At 46.2% G+C, this 25508-nt stretch overlaps 1 protein-coding gene across 9 annotated transcripts in view; it reads right to left on the bottom strand.

Annotated features, from left to right (window-relative positions):
- Positions 1 to 248: 248 nt before the first annotated feature.
- The window catches only part of Adat1 (Adenosine deaminase, tRNA-specific 1), a 35103-nt gene continuing 9843 nt past the window's right edge, over positions 249 to 25508 (bottom strand). For 3 of the 9 annotated variants that reach the window (XM_075701624.1, XM_075701635.1, XM_075701648.1), the window contains 7 exons: positions 23746 to 23879; positions 22820 to 22940; positions 18419 to 18649; positions 17717 to 17880; positions 17040 to 17139; positions 16659 to 16745; positions 249 to 466 (listed from right to left, as the gene is read on the bottom strand). In XM_075701624.1, the coding sequence (XP_075557739.1) occupies positions 322 to 466; positions 16659 to 16745; positions 17040 to 17139; positions 17717 to 17880; positions 18419 to 18649; positions 22820 to 22940; positions 23746 to 23879 (982 nt within the window). In that variant the 3' untranslated portion in view covers positions 249 to 321. Of the gene's footprint in view, positions 467 to 5001; positions 5120 to 16658; positions 16746 to 17039; positions 17140 to 17716; positions 17881 to 18418; positions 18650 to 22819; positions 22941 to 23745; positions 23880 to 25508 lie in introns of those variants that run through there. The other 6 variants (XR_012830005.1, XR_012830006.1, XM_075701665.1 and 3 more) reach the window with 6 other exon arrangements.

Raw genomic sequence — 25508 nt, 5'->3', positions numbered from 1 at the left:
CTGATAGCATCTTAGTGTGCTGTCTCTGTTGGCGCTTCATCTTTCGAAAACGATTCCTAACTTTGGGCCCCCTATTTCTGGAACGCCCTGCTTGCTCGAACAACGCCTTGCCACTCGGCACGACGGATGACAAGACTGGAAAATGAAGCGGATCGTTACAAAAATACGTCCCCTGATTCTCTGATTCTACATATAGGGGACGTCGTTAGATGCAGTTGCGCTCGTGTGCGCGCACAAGGTCCAACGCAAGTAGCAGAAAGTTCTTTTAATAGCATGTTTCCAGCACTGCACGTGATCAGTGTCGTTGGACGCCGCTGAGAATCACACACTTTCAGCGATTGTGAAGTTTTGTAAGTCTGGAGATTTGTCGGTCCATCCAGGCAGGCGGGCGTGAAAGTCTACTTTCCTGTTCTGATAGACTTTTGCAGCCTGCTTGAACTGCGTGTAAGTTCGCAGGTCGTCTTCCCTGCAAGAGAAAAGGCCACCGGTAAGTTGCTTCACTACCACGACTTCCGCACACAACTTCAAAAGCGTACAAGACGCCGCAGCTGAGCCTTTTGCTTACGGCTAGCTATTCGGATGAGTTGGACTACGCTGAAGGCGTGATTTTCAGCGCGAAACACCGAAGTGCGGAAAGAAAACAACGAAGCGATAGTGAAAGAAAGACAAACACGACCGCTGTGAGCCTTTTGCTAGTATCTTTGTGTTGCGCTTCGCATACATCAAAAGACGCCAGGAAATTGGTTCTCTCTAGCAGTGTTCGAATGGCGAAATTTTCTAGTCAAATCAGATACGTATAATCGAGAAAAACGACATCCGAACATAGAATTGAATATCGAATATTTGGTAACAGAAGTGGCTTATTGATATTATTTACATGGCTTATGTGCAGACATATCATTGCGATAGCAATTATATGGACACTCCAGGCGCATTTTTGTCGTCGTCTCGTCGTCTCTGTGCATTCTGTAAGTAAATGCTAACAATACAGGCATCACAGAGTATGAAAACACACATTAGGCGGTAGGGCACAGATCATTGATATCTGGAATCAGTGGCGTAGCTAGGTCGTCTGGCACCCGGGGCCCTTAGGTCTTCTGTCACCCCCCCCCCCCCCCCGGGTGCAGTCGAGGAAGGCGAGGATATCGCCAATTTTCGGGTGTCTTCAGACGTATATGACACCCCCACCACCCCTTATGGCCCCGTGCAACCGGGGCCCACGGCACCTCCCCCCCCCCCCCCCCCGTTGCTACGCCACTGTCTGGAATAGATTTCCAAACTAATGCAATGACAGCATTGCCGTGGAAATAGGCAGAAAAACAAATGAACTACAAAAGTGCAGCCACTTGCTTTGCTTCAGCAAATTCGCACAGTCAGCAAGGTGAAGTCCACACCCCTAAAAAATATATCAGCGCAAGTTAAGGAGACAGAAATACAGCATATATATATATATATGAGATATAAGTTACACTACACCTAGTTTAGCCTGCTTAGCATAAGGTGTTTGGCTGAATTACACTTCCTCAGCAGATTGCATTTGCTTTCACCTTCGACAAAAAAAAGTGCAGTCACATGATAACGTAAAACTTAGCAATATGTGCGGTTAGGATCTTTTCATGGTCTTCGCAAGTGATCTACAAGGGGGAAGCATGATGTATCATGGGCAAAACATCCATGATACTTTCAGTGTGAAGTTTGCATCCACTGAAGCAGTTCGTAAACATGTTCCAAGCATGTGATGAACCTGAACAGTTAGAGTGAGGGGTAAAGCAAGCCACCCATGTCATTGTGCTCGATGAATTCAGCTGCAGGCATTCGGTGTAAGAGTTGGGGTCGGGCATGTCAAAAGGGGTAGCTGGCCCATGCCGTCATCCAACTCATCCACGCTAAGGACGATGTTGAAGGGAGAAACATGTTCTCATCAAGAACGAGGAGTACTGGGTTTTATTTACAATATCTACGTGATGAGTGGAGAATGTTACGTCTCATCAGTCTAGCATGACAGAATTGAAGCGCACTGAGGAGCCGAAAAAGTTTGCTTAAACTCACTCTGTCCTCCCTAGATCCCTAGGCCAGGGAAAACTGCCACCCCACCTTCGTTTAATCGGAGCGTCCAAAGTCATCAAAGGAACCGCATTGAGCGTGAGGGTTCACACAATCACTCCCGCACCTTTGTTCACTGGACACACAGAAAGGAGGGGAGCTTCGCAGAAGGAGATTGTCACGCTTGACTCAAGCTGACACGTCTTGGTTCCTGGGATGACCCAGCAGTTAGCTGGAGCGTCTGCCAAATGACCGTGGTGGTAGCACGGTGGCTTTGGCCCGGTCTTGGATCATCTTTGAAACTTTCATGTCCTTCTTTGAACCGTTTGCTCGAACGCTTCACAGTGGCCAATGAAATGCAATGTTCAATGTACACGGCAGCCATACAGGAAACACCTTTCGGAAACACCTTTTGGGAAACACCTTCAGCTATCAGAAACCTCACGACACCATGCTGTTCAACATTGGAAGTGTCCATTATGTCACACAACCATGTTTAACCCAGTGTACGAGAGCATCAAAGAACCTTCGTTCAATCAATCAGTTTTATTATTACATAAAAATAATATACAGATAGAAGTATACAGAAGGCGGTCCCATAGTTAAAACTGAATTGGGATCTCCTGTTCATGGTTAACACAAAAGTTCATTTAGCGAGCAACAACAGCTCAATTGGTACAATTGCAGTAACAATAAATAATGAGATACAAATCTAAGTAGATGAAGTAATTAATAGACAATATAATGGCAGTAAGCAATATTTCGAAACTAGATAAAACTAAAGTAAAAGAGTAAGAAAGAGAAAAAAATTAAAGAAAAAAATTAATTACATGTTGGATTACACCTTTATCATCACACCTGCATGTCCCTTTTGTAAATGAGAGATGCCTATGTGCTACGCGCATGCCTCATAGATAATGAACTGAACCATTATTGCGCGGGGTGGGTAGGCTCATTTTCAATTGACTCGCCCTCATATATCAGAAATGCAAAGATACAATGCAATATACAAATGCGAAGATACAGCTTGATGAAGGGCAAAAAAGTGTCACTGGAAACAAAGTTTGCTGCACGTATACACAAAACCTTGCAACAAGATATTTAAATAAACGTATAAGTCTCCAATAAATCTATGTATCTATGAAGAAGTCACTGTATATAATGCGTCAAACTAGGCAAATAAACATGTTCTGCAACCACAGATTCACAGATTACAGTCTATCCACTCCCCTTGATGCATTGTGAGCGACGGAGGCGGCGTGCTTCCTTCCCGCTTTTCTCCCTAGCGCACACACGACTGAGCCACCATTGTCGGCTCACCCGTGCCACCCCCTACCCCCTTACGCTTTCACTCGCACATACAGCATGCAGCGCACGGTCACGATGTTATCTCCCTTCGACTTTATATGGAACATGAGGGCGACGGCAGGAATGCGCCTGGAGTGTCCAGATAATTGCTATCGCAATATTATAATAAGAGTATCCGGCAACTGAAGCGTACCATGGCCCATTACTTTCCGCAAAAGAAGAACAAAATCGAACTTTCACTATGCAACAATTTGCTGCACCGCAACAATGTTTTTTTTTCTTTTGTGGGGCGGGGGCACGGAAATGAAAAAAATGCAAAGGAAAGCATGTTGACCACTATCAAATGCCTACTTTGGACACCTAATGTGGCTACCAAAGGAATATCGAAGAAAACGTGAGATGCTTTGCGCACAGAGAACCGCACGCATACTGCTCGGCGAGACAAAATTTTCCGGAGAGGTTGCACTGAAGCGAACACGTTGCAATCCTTCGTGTTCCGGCAGTGATGACGATGAGCGACCATGCATTGTTTCTTTTTCTCGTCTGCTACCGAGAAAGCGTCCAAAACTTTGCCAGGCGAAAATCCACTCAGCCAGAAAAAGACGAACATGCATCGAAGTGCGTGCACGTGCGGTGGTTGGGGCAACACGAGAAAAAATTATGTGCTCTGGCAGGCTCCGGCAGCCCGCAAATAACAAGAACACAAAAAAAATGAAGAGGCTCAATGTGTCCTCGCGAATAAAAGTGAAAGTAGAAAAATAAATGAGAACGTAGTTACTTTTGCTGGCTTTAGTGTCTTGACATGGATGCTTTGGCGCAAAATATTATTTACTCTGACATGACGGCAAAAATGAACCACCAAAATGCTTCATCTCATCGGACCTCACTGTGTGCTTTGTCAACTTGTCTGGTAGTGTGTTTATTTTGCTAGTCTCATTGTATGGTCCAATATACTTCTTTAGAAAAGTCAATGCATCTTTGGCATCAAATGTTTATAACAACATTAAACCCACAAAGTTCGGGAATTGAAAATCTAAAGCACGATTTTGGAAATGTCAATGCATTGTGGGGCCTTAAGGTCTCACAGGAGTACTAATCACCGCGGTTTCGAGCTTAGCAAGCCACAGTGCCGCTTCAGCCGTCAGCCTCTAGCGCTGCTGCGCGTGAGTTCAGGCTGCAAGGGGCTACCGAGCAACACACACAAGAACACAGTATTGCCCTGAGTTAACTGATACAGTTTATTTCATGCGGCGGCACCCAACACTGCACAAGCGGGGCAGCGGGAACCAAAGGGGTCCTGCACCAAGGGCGAAAAATACAGTCAGGGGTGCCTATAGCACGTCACTGCGAGAGCACAGGCTCAAGCCGGGACATGCCACTAGGTAAAGTCCCGGCAGCTATGCTACTTGCTCTCACGATAACCAATGGGCCAACTGCGCGAGAGCTCGGGCAATATCCTTCGGCTTGGGCATCCAATGAGTGCGGCTCGGCCTGGTACGACCTCACGCAGGTACTAGGCACCCGTGTTTAGGTTTAGCGTCCGGACAGGATCAACACGAGGTACGCGCTCCCCGCACAGGCAAAGGCACCATGCGTGAGCGCAATCCTAGTCACAAAGGTGTGGGTGGGAGAGAGGAGGCATGTACGTACCCAGCGCAGTCCCAAGGTAGAAGAGACCCGCTAATGCCACGAGAGTAGCCACCAGGGGCCACTTCATGACGTCGTAGCTCCGCCCTGACCACGAACCATCGCGAGTGGAACGCCACTGCTGACAAATGGTTCGGAGCAAGGAGGGAGTGAGGCACAGGGATTGCAGAAACAGGTGAAATGCACCCGCACAATGGTGCGTCGAATTCCCCAAATCGCCACAACTTTTCGCATCAAAAGTTTATGAGAACTTTATCCCTTTACTGCACCTTGTTGCATTTACGTAACTTTCAGATGAACGCTGCTAAACAGAAGCAAAGTCCGTTTGGAGCTGCCTGTACACGTTGTTGCAGTTCTACAACATTCGTCCCAAAAACGCGCCACCTTGTGCTTGCATTAGTGCTCATCCTTCGCATCTTCTACCGAAGCAAACGTGGCAGAGGCTGCGCACGCCCGCGAGCAGTGATACAGGTAAGTTTTGCCAATTGTAGATGTATTTCTCCATAGGACAAAGCGCAAAAAAGTTCTTATGCAAAGCTCTATGTACTCCTGACTCTGTAAATTCAGAAAAACATTGTTATCTCGGAATAGTTTGTTCCTGGTGATGGAACGTTTCTATGTTGTGCAAATGCAACAACGTGAATATGGCTTATTTTCTTCGGAAAAGTGAAATGGCTCCCAAACGCTTTTATGGCCGAGCAATTCCTCCCGAGAGTGAAGGCAGCAACCTTTCCAGGAGTGACCACAACCCCGAGTGTAAGTTCGTTTCGATTCTATATGTATGCAAGAGCTTTTCTGGTTAAATTTTCTTTCTTTTTTCCAAAGGATGCAGTGCATCCGCATGCTGCCGTGTCACGTCGTCATGGGCACAGCCTTACATCTGCGCTTCTATGTTCTAAATTTTGACAGTAACGCAAAAACACTACACCGCCGCCGTTGCCAAAGCAGCGGCGGTGGCGTAGAGGTAGAGCATCCGCCTCGCGTGCAAGAGGACCGTCGTTCGAATCCCGGTGCTGCAAAATTTTCCACCGGATTTAAAAAAAAAGAAGAAAAAAGTCCACGTGTAGATAAAATTGCATAAACAGGCCTAGAGTGCGGCCTGATCCCGGTGACCAGAACCGGTAATGCACTCCCTCACCAGAGAAGGATTGGCAACCCTGGTGCAGTACTTGGCCACAACCTCCTATATGAATACAACAATCAAACCCCGGCCCTCAGTCCCCAGCAGCTGCTAAGCAACTGACCACGGTGGCGGTCAGACCTGCAAAGTAGCAGAGGGTGCTAAGAATCCCTGGTTCTGGACAGGCTGCCATTGGAATCTGAACCTGGCAACCTTTAACACTAGAACGTTATCTAGTGAGGCAAGTCTAGCAGTGCTATTGGAGGAATTAGAGGGCAGTAAATGGGATATAATAGGGCTCAGTGAAGTTAGGAGGACAAAAGAAGCATATACAGTGCTAAAAAGCGGGCACGTCCTGTGCTACCGGGGCTTAGCGGAGAGACGAGAACTAGGATTCGGATTCCTGATTAATAAGGATATAGCTGGTAACATAGAGGAATTCTATAGCATTAAAGAGAGGGTGGCAGGTCTTATTGTGAAACTTAATAAGAGGTACAAATTGAAGTTGTACAGGTCTACGCCCCTACATGTATTCATGATAACCAGGAATTCGAAAGCTTCTATGAAGACGTGGAATCGGCGATGGGTAAAGTCAAAAGGAAATACACTGTACTGATGGGAGACTTCAACGCCAGGGTATGCAAGAAGCAGGCTGCAAGCAAAAGCAAGCAAGCAAGCCAGTGGGGGAATATGGCATAGGCACTAGGAATAGCAGGGGAGAGTTATTAGTAGAGTTTGCGGAACAGAATAATATTCGGATAATGAATACCTTCTTCCGCAAGCGGCATCACCTGGCATCATACAAGATGTGGATGTGCTCGGCAAGGCGCGCTGCAGTGACCATAGGATCGTAAGAACTCGCATTAGCCTCGACTTGAGGAAGGAATGGAAGAAACTGGTACATAAGAAGCCAATCAATGAGTTAGCGGTAAGAGGGAAAATAGAGGAATTCCGGATCAAGCTACAGAACAGGTATTCGGCTTTAACTCAGGAAGATGACCTTAGTGTTGAAGACATGAACTTATCTTATGGACATCATTAAGGAGTGTGCAATAGAAGCCGGTGCTAACTCCATTAGACAGGATGCCAGTAAGCTATCGCAGGAGATGAAATATCTGATCAAGAAACGCCAATGTATGAAAGCCTCTAACCCTACAGCTAGAATAGAACTAGCAGAACTTTCCAAGTTTCAACAAGCGCAAGACAGCTGACATAAGGAAGTATGTACAACATGGATAGAATTGAACATGCTCTCAGGAACGGAGGAAGCCTACAAGCAGTGAAGAAGAAACTAGGAATTGGCAAGAATCAGATGTATGCATTAAGAGACAAAGCCGGCAATATCATTACTAATATGGATGAGATAGTTCAAGTGGCTGAGGAGTTCTATAGAGATTTATACAGTACCAGTGGTACCCACGACGATAATGGAAGAGAAAATAGCCTAGAGGAATTCGAAATCCCACAGGTAACGCCGGAAGAAGTAAAGAAAGCCTTGGGAGATATGCAAAGGGGGAAGGCAGCTGGGGAGGATCAGGTAACAGCAGATTTGTTGAAGGATGGTGGGCAGATTGTTCTAGAGAAACTGGCCACACTGTATACGCAATGCCTCATGACCGCGAGCGTACCGGAACCTTGGAAGAACGCTAACATAATCCTAATCCATAAGAAAGAGGACACCAAAGACTTGAAAAATTATAGACCGATCAGCTTACTGTCAGTTGCCTACAAACTATTTACTAAGGTAATCGCAAATAGATTCAAGAACACCTTAGACGTCGGTCAAACAAAGGACCAGGCAGGATTTCGTAAAGGCTATTCAACAATAGACCATAATCAAGCTATCAATCAGGTGATAGAGAAATGTGCGGAATATAACCAACCCTTATATATAGCTTTCATTGATTACGAGAAAGCATCTGATTCAGCCGAAACCTCGGCAGTCATGGAGGCATTACGGAATCAGGGTGTAGACGAGCCGTATGCAAAAATACTGAAAGATATCTATAGCCGCTCCACAGCCACCGTAGTCCTCCATGAAGAAAGCAACAAAATCCCAATAAAGAAAGGCGTCAGGCAGGGAGATACAATTTCTCCAATGCTATTCACAGCGTGTTTACAGGAGGTATTCATAGATCTGGATTGGGAAGAATTGGGGATAAGAGTTAATGGAGAATACCTTAGCAACTTGCGATTCGCTGATGATATTGCCTTGCTTAGTAACTCAGGGGACCAATTGCAATGCATGCTCACTGATCTGGAGAGGCAAAGCAGAAGGGTGGGTCTAAAAATTAATCTGCAGAAAACTAAAGTTATGTTTAACAGTCTCTGAAGAGAACAGCAGTTTACGATAGGTAGCGAGGCACTGGAAGTGGTAAGGGAATACATCTACTTCGGACAGGTGGTGACCGCGGATCCGGATCATGAGACTGAAATAATCAGAAGAATAAGAATGGGCTGGGGTGCGTTTGGCAGGCTGAGGAGGGAAGATAACCGATGGTTACAGACTGGATTCCTAGGGAAGGGAAGCGTAGCAGGGGGTGGCAGAAAGTTAGGTGGGCAGAAGAGATTAAGAAGTTTGCAGGGAGGACAACATGGCCACAATTAGTACATGACCAGGGTAGTTGGAGAAGTATGGGAGAGGCCTTTGCCCTGCAGTGGGCGTAACCAGGATGATGATGATGATGATGGTGATGATGATGATGCCTTTTCTTGATGCTACATTCGTGAGTGATCAAGAGACCACTCACGAATGGGAAAAGGCATCACTACAATATCACAGCCCTGTATCTATAATTGCCAAAGTGAAGAAGCTCCTTATAACTGGGCAGTCACTTTTGACTACTCAGGTATATGAACTGAAGTAGATGCAAAAGAAATCACGCATTGCACCTGACATATAGCTTCTGAGGTATTTTATTCATTTAATAATAAATAAAACACCTCCCATAATGTGATTCATGTATAAAATATTAATATAAAATAAAACACTCCCCGATGTTATGTTTCTTTAACTACTGTATTTGCAACCTGAACAAAAGCAATCGCAGCTTTCTGTATTTTTTAAATTATCTTTTTTCGTGCAACTCAGGAGCATGGAGTTTATGTGCAAAATAAATTTATGCTGTTTTCCTGTAATTTTTCTTAGGCTGTGCAAACGAACATGATCTGTTTCAAACTGGTATGAACCGTTATGTTTTTGCTCCGGAGTTCAACTGGAACTGAACCATTTTCGCTGAACTGAAACGAAAACCAGAATGAAAAAAGTTCCAATTTGAAACTCTGATTATAGACGTACCGTGTTTTCCTAATGGATCTGAAAACTATATATACAACCAAGTTTTATGCATTAGGCATCAAAATGTGCAACTCTGAAGACTATATATGTTATCTGAACAGCACACAGCTCCTAGAAGCTGTCAATGTCATCATGTTTAGTCATTTTAGTGCAACAGCAGTACAATTCAGCTCACTCAATGCTTATTGACTTCTTGCTGCAGCACAAGTGCTATCACCTATCTCCTCCCCATCACACGCACTTCGGAACATGGAGTCACTCCTCTTCCCTCACTGTGTGTGCCTTGGAGAGGTGGGCATTCTAAGCACTTGGTCATGCGATCTATATAAACAGGGTCTTGCAATAGCATTACTCTCACTTTAGCAAGGCGGACAGCTGGGCAAATAGGCAAAGATTCATTTTACTTGCAGTGCAAAGGGGACATCTGCCAATTGTATGTCAAATGGCTGCAAACCTTTCCTTGAGTGCACATGTGTGAATATGAGACACAAGGTGGTGAAAGTCGCAAACAACGCAAGAGAGAGAGGGAGCCAGCGAACGGACAAGGGACGCCCCACTGCACCACGTCCTGGCCGGCACCTCTACCCGCAACCTGATCCGTTCCACCAGCTATTCGGCGAACCACCTACTGAGTGCAAGGCGCCGGCGCCCCCAACAGGGACGAAGGCATCAGTGCGGCCAACAGAGAATGTGGACTTTGTATTTCTTCTCTCTTTCCTTTCTCCTTTCTTCGATCTGTCTTTTGTAAATAAACCAGTCTCAAAACGGATCCCAACGAGTGAAGATCTTCCCTTTGAGGCTCCTGCATGCACGGCCGACGGCATCCAGCTTAGTTAATACGCAGCAAAAGTTAGCGGAGTCGTCCAAGAGTGACAGCAATTCGTCAGCCCAGCGGCGCAAGCATTCATTCACATTTTTTGGTGCCAAAACCCAGGAGTACTTCACCTACTGACATCGAAAGCGCCATGGAACGACTACAGAAGAAGCAAGCCGCCCTGCGACAAGCAATCGAGGAAATCATCGCAGCGGCCAGCGACCTACTGCAATCGCCAACCATCCAAGTCGGTGAGCTTGAGGAACCCCTCGACCTTCTCCTTGAACAACCAGATGAGTTGAAATCTGTTAACAAGAGCATCGAAAAGAAGATATATCTTCAAGAATTAGATGCAGAATTAGAAGCTTGCGCTGCATACACCGAGAAGATCTGCTCCCTCAAAACAAAGATCAAGAGAGCTCGCAGGAGTCAGACAGCCAACGAGAGCCGATCGACAACTCCATCAGTGACAGGCAACTCGTCAGAGCAGGAAGCACACCACATTGGCTCCGTCCCACCCACGGCATTTCAGCCACTATCAGCAACAACCAAATTACCCAAGTTAGAAATCACAAAATTCAGTGGGGACCTGCGCTCTTGGCAGAAATTTTGGAATCAATTTGAATTGACTATTCACAAGAAAAACACCCTGCCTGCAATAGCCAAGTTCCACTACTTAACCAGTTACCTAACTGGAAAAGCCGCCACTGCCATAGAGGGGTTGCCGATCAGCGATCGAAATTGTGATATCACGGTGAAGACCCTCATTGAGAGATTTGGGAAGGAGGATGTCATAATAGAGGACCACATGTCGCGCTTGCTTGACGTCCGCCCAGTGCACAATCTACGGGATATCAAAAGGCTGAGGACCCTCTACGACGAAATCCGCTCCGGAGTCCGAAGTCTAGAGGCGCTGGGAGTGTCGTCGAGCACCTACGGCGTGCTGCTTCTCATTGTCCTCCATAAAAGCATCCCAAGCGAGCTTTGCTTGGCATACTTCTGATGGAAGGCCGCCTCACCTGAAACCCCCCAAGAGGAGCTTCTCAATTTCCTCTATTTCATGAGAGAGGAGGTTAAGAGCAGAGAGAGAGCCCTGAGTGCATTACGCCATGGGTACCAGGACGCTGCTATCAGACAGAAAGCACCGATAAAAGGGGACATTCATCCTCAAAACCCATTGACATCTGTCCTCACCGTAACCGATAGGGAGGCACAATGCACATTTTGTGGTGCAGAAGGACACCAAGCAGCAAACTGTGTCACCCCTGTACCCATAGACACGAAGAAGGAAGTGATGTCAAGAGAGAGGCACTGTTACAAGTGTGCGAAAAAGAAGCACCATGCCACTGAGTGCAGAACTTCAAAGTGGCTGAAGTGTGCCAAATGCTCTGGACAACACGCAACTGGCATCTGCGGGCTCAATCAAAGACTGACACACCCTCCTTCAATTGAAGATGCTGCACCAGCAGAGACCACAGTGCAATCATTGCTTCAAGTGGGACCGGCACTGGGAAAGACCCGTGTGCTTCTACAGATTGCACGAGCGTATGCGGAAGGCCAGCACAAGAGTGCTCTGGTGAGAATGCTGCTTGACGGTGGCAGCCAGAGAACATTTATACGACAGGAGGTCTCCCGGCACCTTAATCTTCGCGTCAAAGGAGGGGAGAAGCTAGCTATTTACGCCTTTGGAAGCGAGAGGCCGTCTGAGGAAAGAAGGTGTCATCGGATAGAATGCTGGCTGCGAAACTGGTGCAACAATACAAGCGTCCGCATCGAAGCACTAGAGGTGCCCAAGATCTGCAGAGACCTCCTCCCACCACCTGACGACTGCACGGCCAGCATCGCTCATGAGCTGGACCTCCAGCTTGCTGACACCTTACCTGACGGCTACCATCCTGGTGTTGGAATTAAGCTACTTATTGGGGCCGATCACTACTGGGACATAGCAACAGGAAATGTCAAGCGCCTCAGTGAGAAGCTCGTGGCCATGGAGACTGCGTTTGGGTGGACATTGCAGGGCACGGAGCCTACATCATCTGTCACAACCTTCCGAACGGGCACCGGAGTGATGCGGGTAGGTGTAACCGCAGCACCCGACGAAATTTCTCGTCAACTGAGGTCATTCAGGGAGCTGGAGTACCTTGTGACCGTCGACAATGCACAGTTGACCGCCAAAGACGACAGCGTTCCTCGGGCCTTTGTAGAAACCATCACCCACAAGAATGGTAGATACCAAGTAGCTCTCCCATGGGAAGACAAGGCGTCAGACTTGACGGACAACAAGAGCACAGCATCGCACAGACTTCACTCATTAACGGCGAAGCTGCTGCAACATGAAACTATTCTGGACTACAATCAGGCAATCAGGAACTACCCGCAAGCCGGTCAAGCCGAGGAAGCGAACGAACTGGGTGAGTCCCCGCTGGGGCCCATTTACTACATGCCACATTGAGGTGTTGCCCGGCTCTGTAGCAAAACAACCAAGTTGAGGGTCGTATTCGATGCCTCCTCCAAAGCGGTGGGAAAGCTGTCACTGAACGACGTCCTCTTCGCAGGACCTAATCTAAATCCAAACCTAGCGGACGTACTGATTCGATTCTGAGCGCATAATGTGGCCATAATGTCCGATATAGAAAAGGCTTTCCTTCAAATCGAGCTTGCAGAGAGTGAGCGTGATGCTGTCAACTTTCTGTGGTATCAAAGTACACCAAGGCAGGGCAACACGTTCCCTCCAGTCAAAGAGTACCGGATGACAAAGGTGCCATTTGGCTCTACGTGTAGCCCATTCCTCCACGCAGCTACGTTACGTCGTCATCTCAAAACGGTACGGGAGAAATTTCCTCGCACCGCTAAGATCCGGAGTGAAAACCTGCATGTAGGCGACTTTGTTACTGGTGCTGACAGTGTAGAAGAGGCAGAGCGCATAATCAGAGAATCGCAGTCCATACTCAAGATTGGAGGTATGAACCTCAGGAAACGGTGATCAAACCACCCAGAACTGACTGCATCGTTTGCCGAGACTGAAAGCGCCCAAAAAGCTCTACCGGAGCTGGGCCCAACAAATATTTTCGGTGTAGAGTGGAGGCCTGACACAGACGAATTCACTTTTGAGATGCCCGCCCTGATTGCATTTTTGGCAAGTCGGCAGGACGCGAAGCGATTCCTATTCCAGTCCTCAGTGCGCATTTTTGACCCATTTGGCTTTCTTTCAACCATTACCACCACAGCGAAGATCATGTTCCAGAGCCTCTGGCAGCAGGGTACAATGTGGGATGAAAGGCTTCTTTCAGATTTACAGGAGACATGGGATAAATGGTGCCAACAGCCTCCTCAACTTCGGTGGATATCAGTCCCAAGAATATTGGCTCGTAACCTAAGACACGCCCAAAACAAAAACTAAGCTGCACTTATTTTGCTATGCGAGCCCGAAAGCATACGGTGCAGTGGCCTACATAAAAGCGCAAAATGAAGAGGGTGAAATCACCATAGCACTATTAATGGCAAGGGCCAGAGTCGCTCCACTGAAGCGACTGTCACTGCCGCACCTAGAGCTGATAGGAGCGCTGATTGTTGCATGGCTTGCAAGCTACCTGACAGAGCAACTTAACATGGACGGCATTTCCGTGCACTCTTGAACAGACTCAACTGTCGCACTCAGTTGGATCAGGAGTTCTGCGCAAAGGTGGAAACCCTTCGTTTGCAATCGGGTGCAGGAAATTCAAACGCTAACCCAAGTCGAGGCTGCCGTAAATTCTCGCCCGTAGACTTTTGTCTCTTGGGTCGTGGGGGGGCTTATGCCCTTGACTCCAGCCCATTTCCTCGTGGGTCACAGACTAATGAGCTTGCCTCCCTTCCGGGAAACCACCAAAGTCAAACTGACAGCAGAGACACTAACAAGCCAATGGAGGCGACGCGCTGGGCTTGTTGATTCATTCTGGCAACGGTGGAAGCACGAATACCTACTGCAGCTTCGCTCAGCGCATGTCGGAAAGCCAGGCAGAGGGAGAGGCATCGGTGAGGGAGACATAGTTCTCCTTGGGGATGATCGGGCTCCACGGCAGATGTGGAAAATGTGTCGTGTTTTGGAGACCTTTCCTGGAAGAGACGGCCGAATACGTGCTTGCAAGATCCTTCTCCCAAACCAAAGGGAACTGTGACGACCTATACAAGCCTTCTACCCACTCGAGCTCAGCGAGGTGTCAGCCTGTGTGAACAATGGTGGCCGGGAATGAGCCGGCGCTCACTGCGGGGGAGGTTGTTGAAAGTTGCAAACGGCGCAAGAGAGAGAGGGAGCCGGCAAACGGACAAGGGGCGCCCCGCTGCACCACGTCCCGGCCGGCGCCTCTACCCGCACGGCTATTCGACGAACCGCCAACTGAGTACGAGGCGCCGGCGCCCCCAACAGGGACAAATGCGTCAGTGGGGCCAACAGAGAACGTGGACTTTGTGTTTCTTCTCTCTTTCCTTTCTCCTTTCTTCGATCTGTCTTTTGTAAATAAACCAGTCTCAAAACGGATCCCAACGAGTGAATTTCTTCCCTTTGAGGCTCCTGCGTGCACGGCCGACGCTGTCCAGCTCAGTTAACGCACAGCAAAAGTTAGCAGAGTCGTCCAAGAGCTACAGCAATTAGAGTTACCCAAGTGGCGCGAGCATTAATTCACACAGGGATCAGGAGACTTGTGAGATTGTGCAAGCGTTCTATATCAGATAAACATTTATAACCATGTCAGCATCCTCGAATTTTGTGTGTGTGTGTGTGTGTGTGTGCGCGCGTGCGTGCGTGCGTGCGTGTGTGTGTGTGTGTGTGTGTGTGTTGGCTTTTTTGTACTTATTCTGTGTTGTTCTCAATAAAATTTTAAGTTGTTAGACATTTTCTTGCAGGCTTCACTGCTTAAGTTTACATCCATTTCTGCACTGTAAGCAAAATGAACCTCTCCCTGTGTACTAGTCAAATGGCAAGTGCTTGTAAGATCTTGCCTACAAAAGAGATTCAGGGCCATCAACAGCACAGGGCTGCTGCTAAACTAACATGTCCTTTGAAGAATGTGAACATCTAGCTACAGTTTGTTAGGCACGGTATGCTGCCATCACAACAGCAGAAGACAGAACCTGTCACACCACCACTACGGAAGAGCGATATGCAGCTAGCACCACGATGAAATGGTGAGCCCATCACAACACTGCTGAATGAGTGTGGCAGCCAGAAAAACGAGCCTGTACAAGAAAAGTATGCCACATGGAAGTCTCAGGGGAGCTCTCTAAACTGAGGGACCAGTGACATAGCATAGACAGGCACATTTTAGTGTTCCTGGAGGACTTTTTCAGCTAAAGCTGTAATGTGTGTGACGACCATCTGTGGTTCTCTGCTGTCACAGAGTTTCATATGTCAGTTGCACAGGAATGGGGTACAGGCATAGGACCGCATATTTTCTACCTGATAGGATCTTGTGACTGAACCAGCAAAATATGCATCACACAAGCTTTTAAAACTCAGATATATCAGCGAAATGTGTGGGAATCGAGGTGCCTTCCTGCGCCTCGTTCCCCAGCTTGCGCGTTGTGCTTAGCTCAATCTCCGGGAACCACCGCCGTAACGGCAACGTGACGGACACGGCTAGCGTGCCGGAGCTAATTTACCATGCAAACCGTGCTTCTCTCTCCCCGGCTAAATACACCACGCAAGCAAGTGTCATCAGGACACGCCCTGATTGGCCTTTCAAGTTACGGCCACCGGGCGCCCTCTCCACCCGAGCTCTCTTCCCCTGAGCACTTTATCACCGTGGCAGATGCTAACAGGCCCACAACAAGCTCACTACATGGGACCTTTGCTCCCGCGTCATCTCATTCTCGCGCTTGGTGGACCACTTACCAGTTAGCCCTAGCGCAGCCAGGCAGACATACTCAATCGGTCTTGCAGTAAGCCTTTGCCCACAAGCGCCATGACTGTCGCACTGTGCTGTATCTTGGGTGAATAAACCCATGTTCGTTGGCGATCTGACTCTGGAGCCTACTCTGCACTGCGTCGGAGAGTCAATGAACCCTGCCGTAGCACCTTTGTGCGTTGCGGAGAGGAGGAGCGTCATGCCCTTTCCTGACGGCCGCTGGTAGGGTGAACCTTGTACAAACCCATCTCCACAAATAGCAATCGTGTCTAAACAAATGTACTTATACTTCATTGATCTCTGAAGCAAGAAACTTACTGTCGCATATATGCAACATTAGGCAACACTGTACCTGAGGAAAACTTCAAGTGGTAACAAAGAAAACACATCTGGGGCTGTACACCTTGTGCTCTCATAACTAAATAGTTTTACACAATACTGCTGCCATTTCCTTCTGCATGGTTCTTTAAGGTGCAGTTGCTTAAACTGCAAAAGTTTTCCTGTTGCAGCTTATCAGTGCCCCAAAGCACAGCAATCGGAACTTGCCTGAGAATCTTGGGCAGCCTGTCTGGTGAGATTTCATGCATCAGCTTGTGGAACAGCCCAAACAGTTCTCTTCTACAAACTGGCAGCCTGTATAATGAACACACAAGATGAATGTTTAGAAGTAAACGTGGATGTGGCTGAACTTTCAGAGTTTCAGTTTGCAGCTTCTTTCATTCCCTCACACCATAGTTCTTCCCCATGCATGCAAACAGCATGCAGAAAAAGTGGAGAAAATACTGTAATTTGACACTGCATCTAGAGAATTAAGGCACACTCAATATATATACAAAAACAAAAGCAGCATCTAACGGTATCAAACACTTATTGGTTAGTCTCCTTTCATTGCTCGGAATGCAGAATGATAAGTATCTGGTCATGCACCTAGCCACTGGTTTGCAGAGGTTCTTGCGAGTAATTCCTTGCTTGTAGCCATTGACTCCAACATAAACTGCCTTGTCTGATCCCAGCCACCACAAGATACCTGAAAAACACAACCATGTGACACGCAATTACAGAAATACTACATATTCTGGCAATAAAAGCAAATTTGAAGTCACAAGACATATTCTCTAACATTTACAGAGCTTGTGCAGCATCATCTGAAATTACTGTACGCAACTATAATTTTTTTCATGCTTGTTCACAAAACGGGGTCACAGGCACAATGTGTTTTTTGCAGTGAGTAAGCATTACCAATTGTATAGGTCAAGCAAGGTGACCTTGAAATTAAATCTTGATTAATGGAAAACGGGACAGCCACCCAATCATACCAATTGCTACAAAGGAAACCTATACGGGTTCCTCGAAAGAAAAGCCTCGCAGTTGAAGAAAAATTCGTTCTGGTCTAGGACTAATTTTCCCTTAATTAATTACTGCTCTTCACATTGCGGGTTTCTGCAGAACTATTACGTTAAATTATATCTTGGACAAAAAGAGCGTTGCAATAACAGATGTTGAAAAACTGCTAAAAGGTGCAAAATAAGCTGATGGCGTGAATCAAACAAACATTTTCATGTAAAAGGGAAAATAATGAGATCTTCCAATGAACACAAACTCACTTGAAGCACATGGCACAGCAGAATCAGCGTTGTTTTCAACAGCTTTAAGGCGAGAATGGCAAAACATTTTCGTGCTGTAGTGAAACTCAATGGGTGGGACATCGTCTGAAACTGAGAGCCTCTCATGAAGTGCTCGCTTCATGGCATCTTCACTGTATGGACACCTAAAGAAAAACAATATCCGAGTGCAGCCTATCACAAATAAAGAAAGCTGACACAAAAATGCTGAAAAGCATGCTTCTGAATTTGGCAAAAACAACTACTATATTTAACGAGAACCCCTTCCCGACCTAACTGGCACATACTAGACAGTGGCAATCACTGAACAAAAGGTACAGCACAAGTGCATGGCAATGTGTACTTCACTATTTGCAGTGGTACATGGCAGTGATTAAATTTAGCTGACAGACAGTGTTTGTCCTATTTATACTTTTTGTCTTGTGTCTTTAAAGCAATGACTCCCACGGTATAAAATCAATAAGATGATTGAAGTTTCAGTGCTGAGGTCCAAAAGACCATGTTATGCTGAATTGTGCACACATAAAAATGTCAATTAAGAAATGAAGTGATGGGTACGAAAGGTGTGCTTTTCACAAATGAAAAGACTGCACTGCCTAAAAGTGCCACTAAACGAAACTAGAATTCTTTTTCAGAGAAATATAGCAGAGCAAAGTGAAAAGGACCTATTAAGAGCTTCCGCACCCTGCAACAATCACCGAGGACAAACGCAGTGGTTCTTCGCCTGCAAGAAAATGAGACAGCAGTGCCCCCTCCAGGCCACAGCTGTGCCATTTGGCCATTTTATCACTACATGACATGGAGAGCGATGTAGCGCCTCTGCCAGGCTTGGTCCGGGCCACACCTAGTTGGTGGTAGTCTGCACCAGGCAGCTTCTTGTCCTGGGCTGTACCTGGCACACACTTGGCACCAGTCCTGCACACACAAGCAACTCTTCTACTTAAGACATGCATATGTGGGTAGAATTTTTGCACGGGCACAGTTGCACATGCCACCCTTGCATCAGCTTACCACTCTCATGATGCAACCTTCCTATTATCTGTGAACTTTTCTCCCCCAAATCAGCATGGTTTCTGGAAATTATGCCAAGCCCCCGTAGTAGTTCTTCCTGAAGTATTCATTTAAACCTCATCTGCAATATTCCAACTGATGCCCTTTGTTTAGACAAAGACATGGCGTCTGATGCAGTACTACACCCTTGTCCCGTGCTTTTGAGTTGTCATACCTAAATGCTTACCCTCATGTTTTCAATTGAATTTAAAGTTTCCTAACTTACAGTAAGTAGTTTGTATACACCAACCACTCATCTGTACTTTCCTTCATTCTGTCTGGTGTGCTCCAGAGCAGTGTCCTCAGGCCCCTCCCATTTTTAATATATATATAGCATTTGTGTGTCACACAGCTCATTTCCCCGAATTCTGGTAAGACTACATATTTCTTTTGAAAAATTGTCCTGGCAAACTCACGTAACCGATGTCATCGATTCTGTGAACAAAATCTTTGGATATTTGTACTAACTTCTTCACAGCACTGTCATCAGTAAAATTACTTACCTATAAAGCTCCTAAACAGCAAAAATTTGAATATGCATGCTCTATATTTTGCCCATGTAATTCTAATCTCACTAAAGCCCTCAAATACATTCAGAAAAGGGCTGCTATACTCATTCTATTGGACTAGTACTTGTATCACACTAGCATCTCCTCTTTAAAATCTCTACTTTAAAACGAAGTTACCAAACGCACGGGTTAATAAAAGTGCGTGTTAGCGCTGTACCGCCGATGCAATTCTGCTGCATACGCCGATGAACTGCGGTTTCCGCTGCAGTTTTTGCAATCCTAAATTCCCCTTGGAAACGTACAAAGCTAAAGTCTGACTAACTTTTCAGTACTTTCTTTTTTAATGTTACCAGAGAGAGGTTCCACATGATATATTTAAAAGCAGAGCAGCGCCAGTCAAAGTAGATGAGCGCTGGCGGCAAGGCCGGGTTTAGTCCTCTGCAGCGTAAGCATAGTAAGAAAGAATTCAGTTGAGTACAAAATTCAGATGCAAGAAGGGACCACGTTGTGAAACAAACAAATCACTCGGCGTGTTAAGTCTGTTCAGACAGCATGGAGGTGTGATGACTTCCCAAACGTGACGCGAACTCTTCAGCGAAAAATGGAACAAAAATACCATATGCAGCAACTATTAGCAATTCTCACCCTGAACTACCTATTTTCCCAAAAAAACAACAATGTCTTATATGCCCTCGGGCGAAAAGAATAAAGCTGTTAAAGAAGCACTTGCTTGGTATCGTTCCGATAAGGCACAGGGTGATTTATACCCTTTACAAACGAGGCAGGGTGAAAACCTCACGGCTCAAAAGAATCAACAAGAGTTACGCATGAAGCAACTAGCAACAGTTAAACATGTGCGAAGCCATGCATAAAATAGATGTAGAAACATGAAGTGCGCAACAGCTGGTGCGAGGATTTACCAGGCCACATAAAACCAACAACTTCAGTTCTTGCAAACTTCAGTAGCTTTAACATACCACAGAATGCACTCGTGCAGTCGGGCTGCCTAGCTAGCGCAACGCGGTAAAGAAGCGGAAAACAATATAAGCGGCAAACGGTATTTCGAACTTCAGCGAAATGCCTTTAAACCGCATGCTGCACTGCAGACGAACTTTGTCGCTTACGCGTCTAATTATGATCGAGTGGAAAAAAAACACCGACACGACAAAGGAAAGGATGAGAACAATAAATTTCCCGCCGAAGCAACAATCCATTGCTACCATTGCTCCCGCTGATGAGACTGTGGGGAATGATTAGAACCGTATCGCCAGCATGTTTTCGTCGGTATTTGAGCCCCTCCACCCTGCAACAATTTTTCGAGATTCCTTGAAGCTTTGGCCACCCCACACATGCGAAAGCTGTTGCCTATTTTGCTCTGAAAACGTGAATAAGAGAGAGAAGCACTATCAACGACACAACAAACTATGGCGCGCGGTTGGCTCCTCTCCCGTGTGTTCTGCGCAAGGCCGCCACTAGTGGCGCGTCCATCGGCGCACACTACGCGCATAAAGTTATCAGATGTCTTGACTTTATAGAGTTTGTTCACAAAGCTGGTGCCCTAAGCTGTCCAAGTAGAATAAATATACAGGTTACAATTCTGCAACATGGAAACAACTAGTATTAGTCTGTCCATACAGTGCAGCTTTTATATCTCTGAATTCAAATAAAATTATGTGTACTTGTCACGGCTTGTCACCCATTCACCTTCAGCGCGAAGATGTCAACGGGGTATACGAGCCGGATGGTCGTTCTGTACTCAAGCGAACACAGTGAAGGAGTCAGAGTCAGGAGAAAGAGAGAAAAAAAAAGGTATTTATAGACTGACAACGACACACAATTTAAATGAAATACAAAAAACACAAGAACACTAATACACATGAACTTAATCTACATCAATGATGAAGACGAAAGAAATACAATGAACAGTTAACAGTGGATATAGAAATTAACACAACACAAAACACACTTAATGGTGGTCAACTAAAAGAGTTCAAAAGAAAACAAATGATGGCATACGCATGGCCGGGCAGCAGCAGCAAATCCATAGAGCGTGGAGTCGACAGCAGAGCTTTCCCGAAGAACGCTGGCAGGCCGATCTCGTTACGGTGTATGCGACTGCTGGGCTGGGTTTCCTGGGAGTCTAGGTCCGACATCTTCCCTCAAGCAGGTTGAGCTAACTTGAGGGGAACTACCGTGAGCTTCGTTCCAGATGTTGGTTTGTCGTCTCTTACGTCAACTAGTAACTCACAGTTCAGACACGGCTAGGCGGCCCAGGCGATACTGGATGGCACTTGCTCCTTGACGCTTCCCAGCAGATTGTAGGCTCAGCTTCTAGACTGCCTAGCTTGGTCTAAAACCTGCATTTAAATAACTTCTCCTTTCCCTAGTTCCCTGTGTTGTGGAACGGCAGATATTGGCGATGATCCAATCTAGTTCACCCAATTGTATCCTGGCTCCTCCCAAGGTCTTCGCCGCGCCCCTTTTAATTAGGGGAGAGGGAACGAGTGATTCCCCCCTGCTGTTAGAGGTCGCGCACTTGTATTTGCACCACACACGCACACCCTTGACCCCGTGGTGCTCGAGGCTCTATTGTCCGTTCAAAAACACAGGAGAAATGACGGCAGCCGGCCATATGGCGCTGTCGGCGCACATACACTGTCAGCAATTCGTGAACACAGGATTGCACAGAGACACCAAATATTTCGGAGTATTCGCACCCCTGCCTTCTTAGCAAGCTTCTCAATGCACACGCGGGGCAGAGAATACACAGGGGTTCCTACAAAAAGCCATCGGGGCATCACGGTCGCGCCAATGACAAGAAGACAATAATCTCCAAACCTGCCTTCGACTTCTTTCGGCTGCTTGCCCGAGTGGCCGGCAATAACCGTCTTGCTCACCGGTTCCTATTCCTACGACTTTTTGCTGCCCGTTGATCGGTGCTTCGCCGAATCGAGTAATGCCACACGGTGACAGTACCCCCCATGAAGTTCATTGCTTTCAAGCCATAACACACGCAAACAAACATGTGGTCAAGGCCAATACTTCAACAGCAGCATGTCCAAGCTATCGTTCACAACAGTTTAGCTTCATGCACCTTGCAAGGCCTTCAAACCATGCCATGCAGAGGCTTCGGACACACAACATTGTTTGGGTGCTGTAACATTCTTCAGCCTTTATAACATAGCACCATGAGCAAAAAAAAAGCTGTACCTACGACATAAGCTGCTGGGTAAATTACGTGAAACATGCTGCCATTATTGTGATGTACCGCACAGCACAGTGGCTACAAATAACTGTCACAGCACCAAGGCAACAAAAAACATGCATTTTTTCCCAGTAAAATGCAGGAAATTAGTGAGAGTGCAGCTGTGTGACTTCGCTCAACCTTCGCTCAAAGGTGTAGACTTTCTCTCCTGCCCTTGCTCGCCGTATCAGGCAACAAAGTAACAAAATGGTGCTATGTTTAGCTTATTCAGGGAGCTTAGTTGTTGCCAGATCAACATTGAGCGGTGGTTCTACTGCTTACCTATATATGTCCTCAGGGTCCAATCTGGGTCGTTTTGAAGCGGTTGCATCGTTTTCCATATCTTCAGCTGCAGCTACAGATAACACATCTCCATTTTTGGAGAAGATGGAGGCATCACCACCTAAAAGAAGTCACAGTTTCATTGAAAGGCAAAGCACTGATAGCGATAGCAAAGTACTGCACAACTGCATGAAGTAAGGTTCATAGTGTTATCTGCCCTATATCTGCATTAAACGTTCATTTATTAAATTAGCAAGTATGGTGTCATGCACGCAAAGGCAAATATGAACCTATCTCACTCAATGACCGCAAACACATGCTGTCGCAACACTGGCGTGGTGGAGAACACAAACTGAGGAGAGCGAACACTTCTGCTGCCTCTCCCTTCAACACGTCTCCGAAGCTTGAGATTACGTGACCTCTAGCACTAGGCACATGCAAAGCCAGTGCACATGCAGCCACCAGCCATCTCAGCTCACCTTTGCTCCTGCTGGAGATTACTTCCAAGATTGGCCGCGCACAGCTGGGCTAGATGAGAAGACGCGCGCTCACCTCAGCTCCCCCTCCCCCTCCCTTGCACACACAAGAAGATGGCATGCATCAAGCCTACATCCTTCTCGGGTCGGCATTGCACCCTTCCCTCGCACCCACAGTGTACAATGTGCACGGCACGATAGGATCTTATCGCACTTGGACTTTGTACAGAACTTCATGGCAACGCCGATAATGATGGAGAAAATTTACCTGGAATGTCCATATAAATGCTATCACAATAAAACAAGGAGGTCCAATAGGTAAGAACAAACGAAAATTAGTTATCATTCCAATGGAAAAAAATTAAGAAAGGTACAATGCAACTACTCTGCAGCCTGAATTACTTCACTATTTGCCACGCATGCATTGCACAAACCTAAAGCGCTGCTCACATGGAGTATGACTTGCGAAGAAGTGAATCCTCAGGCCTGGTTTCAACCGACATTCAAATACAGAGGAGCCTGTGGTTTCAAAAACAGATGAATCTTCACCACATGCCAACTTCAGAAGTTCAGAGTAAGCAAACCTGTTAAATGACAAGGACGCATCGCTTATTACGGGTAAGAAGCTACCTGAACAAAAAAGAAAAAAGACAAACAACCATGCGTTTCTTATATTCCTCTGGCCCACAGTTTCCCTAAATGGATTCCATGAATGGCCAGATCACATGTGAACATTGATAAGGCTCCAAGGGCATAGGTATAGCAGGTTATTCAGAATAGTTCTGGGGATTAAAGATAACATGGTACATCATAAACATTGGAAGTACTGTGCCACAGCAACACTGCTCTAGTTATTCTTCTCTAGCACACACGTTTCCTCCACACTTAATGAAGGTCATTAGGGCTCCCCAGAGCCAGGGAATTCGGAGAGAACTGCTTTAGCACCCTATTTTTGTAACAGCCGGTTAACACTTTAGTTTTCAATATAAGTATGTACCACTTTCTTTTTCTTTACATATTCTGCCTTTGCAGCCTTAAATATTTACACCTCTTGTGTAAAGCAGGAAGTTGGGCAGTCATGGTATGTATGTGTTCACCTTCAAGAGGTCGGGCTAGGTGGACGAAATGTAAAAACAAGGGATGCAAGATGACAGTGACAGTGCAGTCCAGCATCCCTCTCTTCTTATCTGGCTCGATCGTGTTTCCAAGCATTCCATTTTTTTTTTCATCAGTTACAAAACCAAGAGGCAGCATATATTATAGCTACCCCCCCCCCCCCCCAGGAAGCAACTCTCAACTTTGCAAATACTTTTTCTAATTGGAGCTGAATGAAATTAATAACACTTTCCAGCCAGCTAAAGTGACTGGCATCATTGTATTAGATGTTGAAATTCCCAGACAGTATAATTGTGCTGCCTTCGAAGTAAAGGTTGGTTGGAAATTCTGAATATGCATTAGGGCACCATGCTTATAACTCTTCATGTATCACATAAAGAAAAGGTTAATATTCATAAAGCAACATGTAGCCACTAGCAACCATCAGTTTAAGTGCAACTACTTGCACTGGCAAGTACAAAACAATCAGTTGCATTCAAAGTTGGTGAGGATGGGGGCACCGTAAAGTTGGGAAAGGAGTCACCCAACCCCATTTGCAGAATGATTTCATTTGCAAGTTTTATCACTAAGCCATTGCCCCGCCACTTGGCCCCTAGTATACTAAACACTTCCAGTACCCCTGTAAAAGTGTATGGCCATGAAAAGCAAGGGACAAAACAGGGACCACATCATACAAAATACCTGCATAACTAAAAATTTACGCCTTCAACGTTAGCAATTCACATATTTCTCTGACAAGTTTCATTTGTAGGATCTTGACCCTTTGCGCAGAGATTGATAGCTTCACTGCCATAAATGTCAACAAAAGATACTTGTGGCACTGCAGCGTGAAATGAATTGACCATAATGAAAGCATAAAAAAAGGACATTTAAGAAACACCACACTTGAGGCTACTGAAGTGTTCCAACATGAAAAGTAGAGAAAGAAACTGCAATGGGTGCAGTCACTCTACTACTGAATCCACCAATGACAGAAAAATGGCCCTCTTAACTGTAGCTTTTACTGTTAAGCCATATGAGAAACTTAACACACATCCCACAAATGTTACAGCCAGGCTACACTTAACGTTTAAGAAAAAAGGGGGGAAGGGGTGAGG

Source organism: Dermacentor variabilis, chromosome 1 (assembly GCF_050947875.1).
Source record: "Dermacentor variabilis isolate Ectoservices chromosome 1, ASM5094787v1, whole genome shotgun sequence".
Lineage (NCBI taxonomy): Eukaryota > Metazoa > Arthropoda > Arachnida > Ixodida > Ixodidae > Dermacentor > Dermacentor variabilis.
This window is presented reverse-complemented; position numbering and strand designations above follow the sequence as displayed.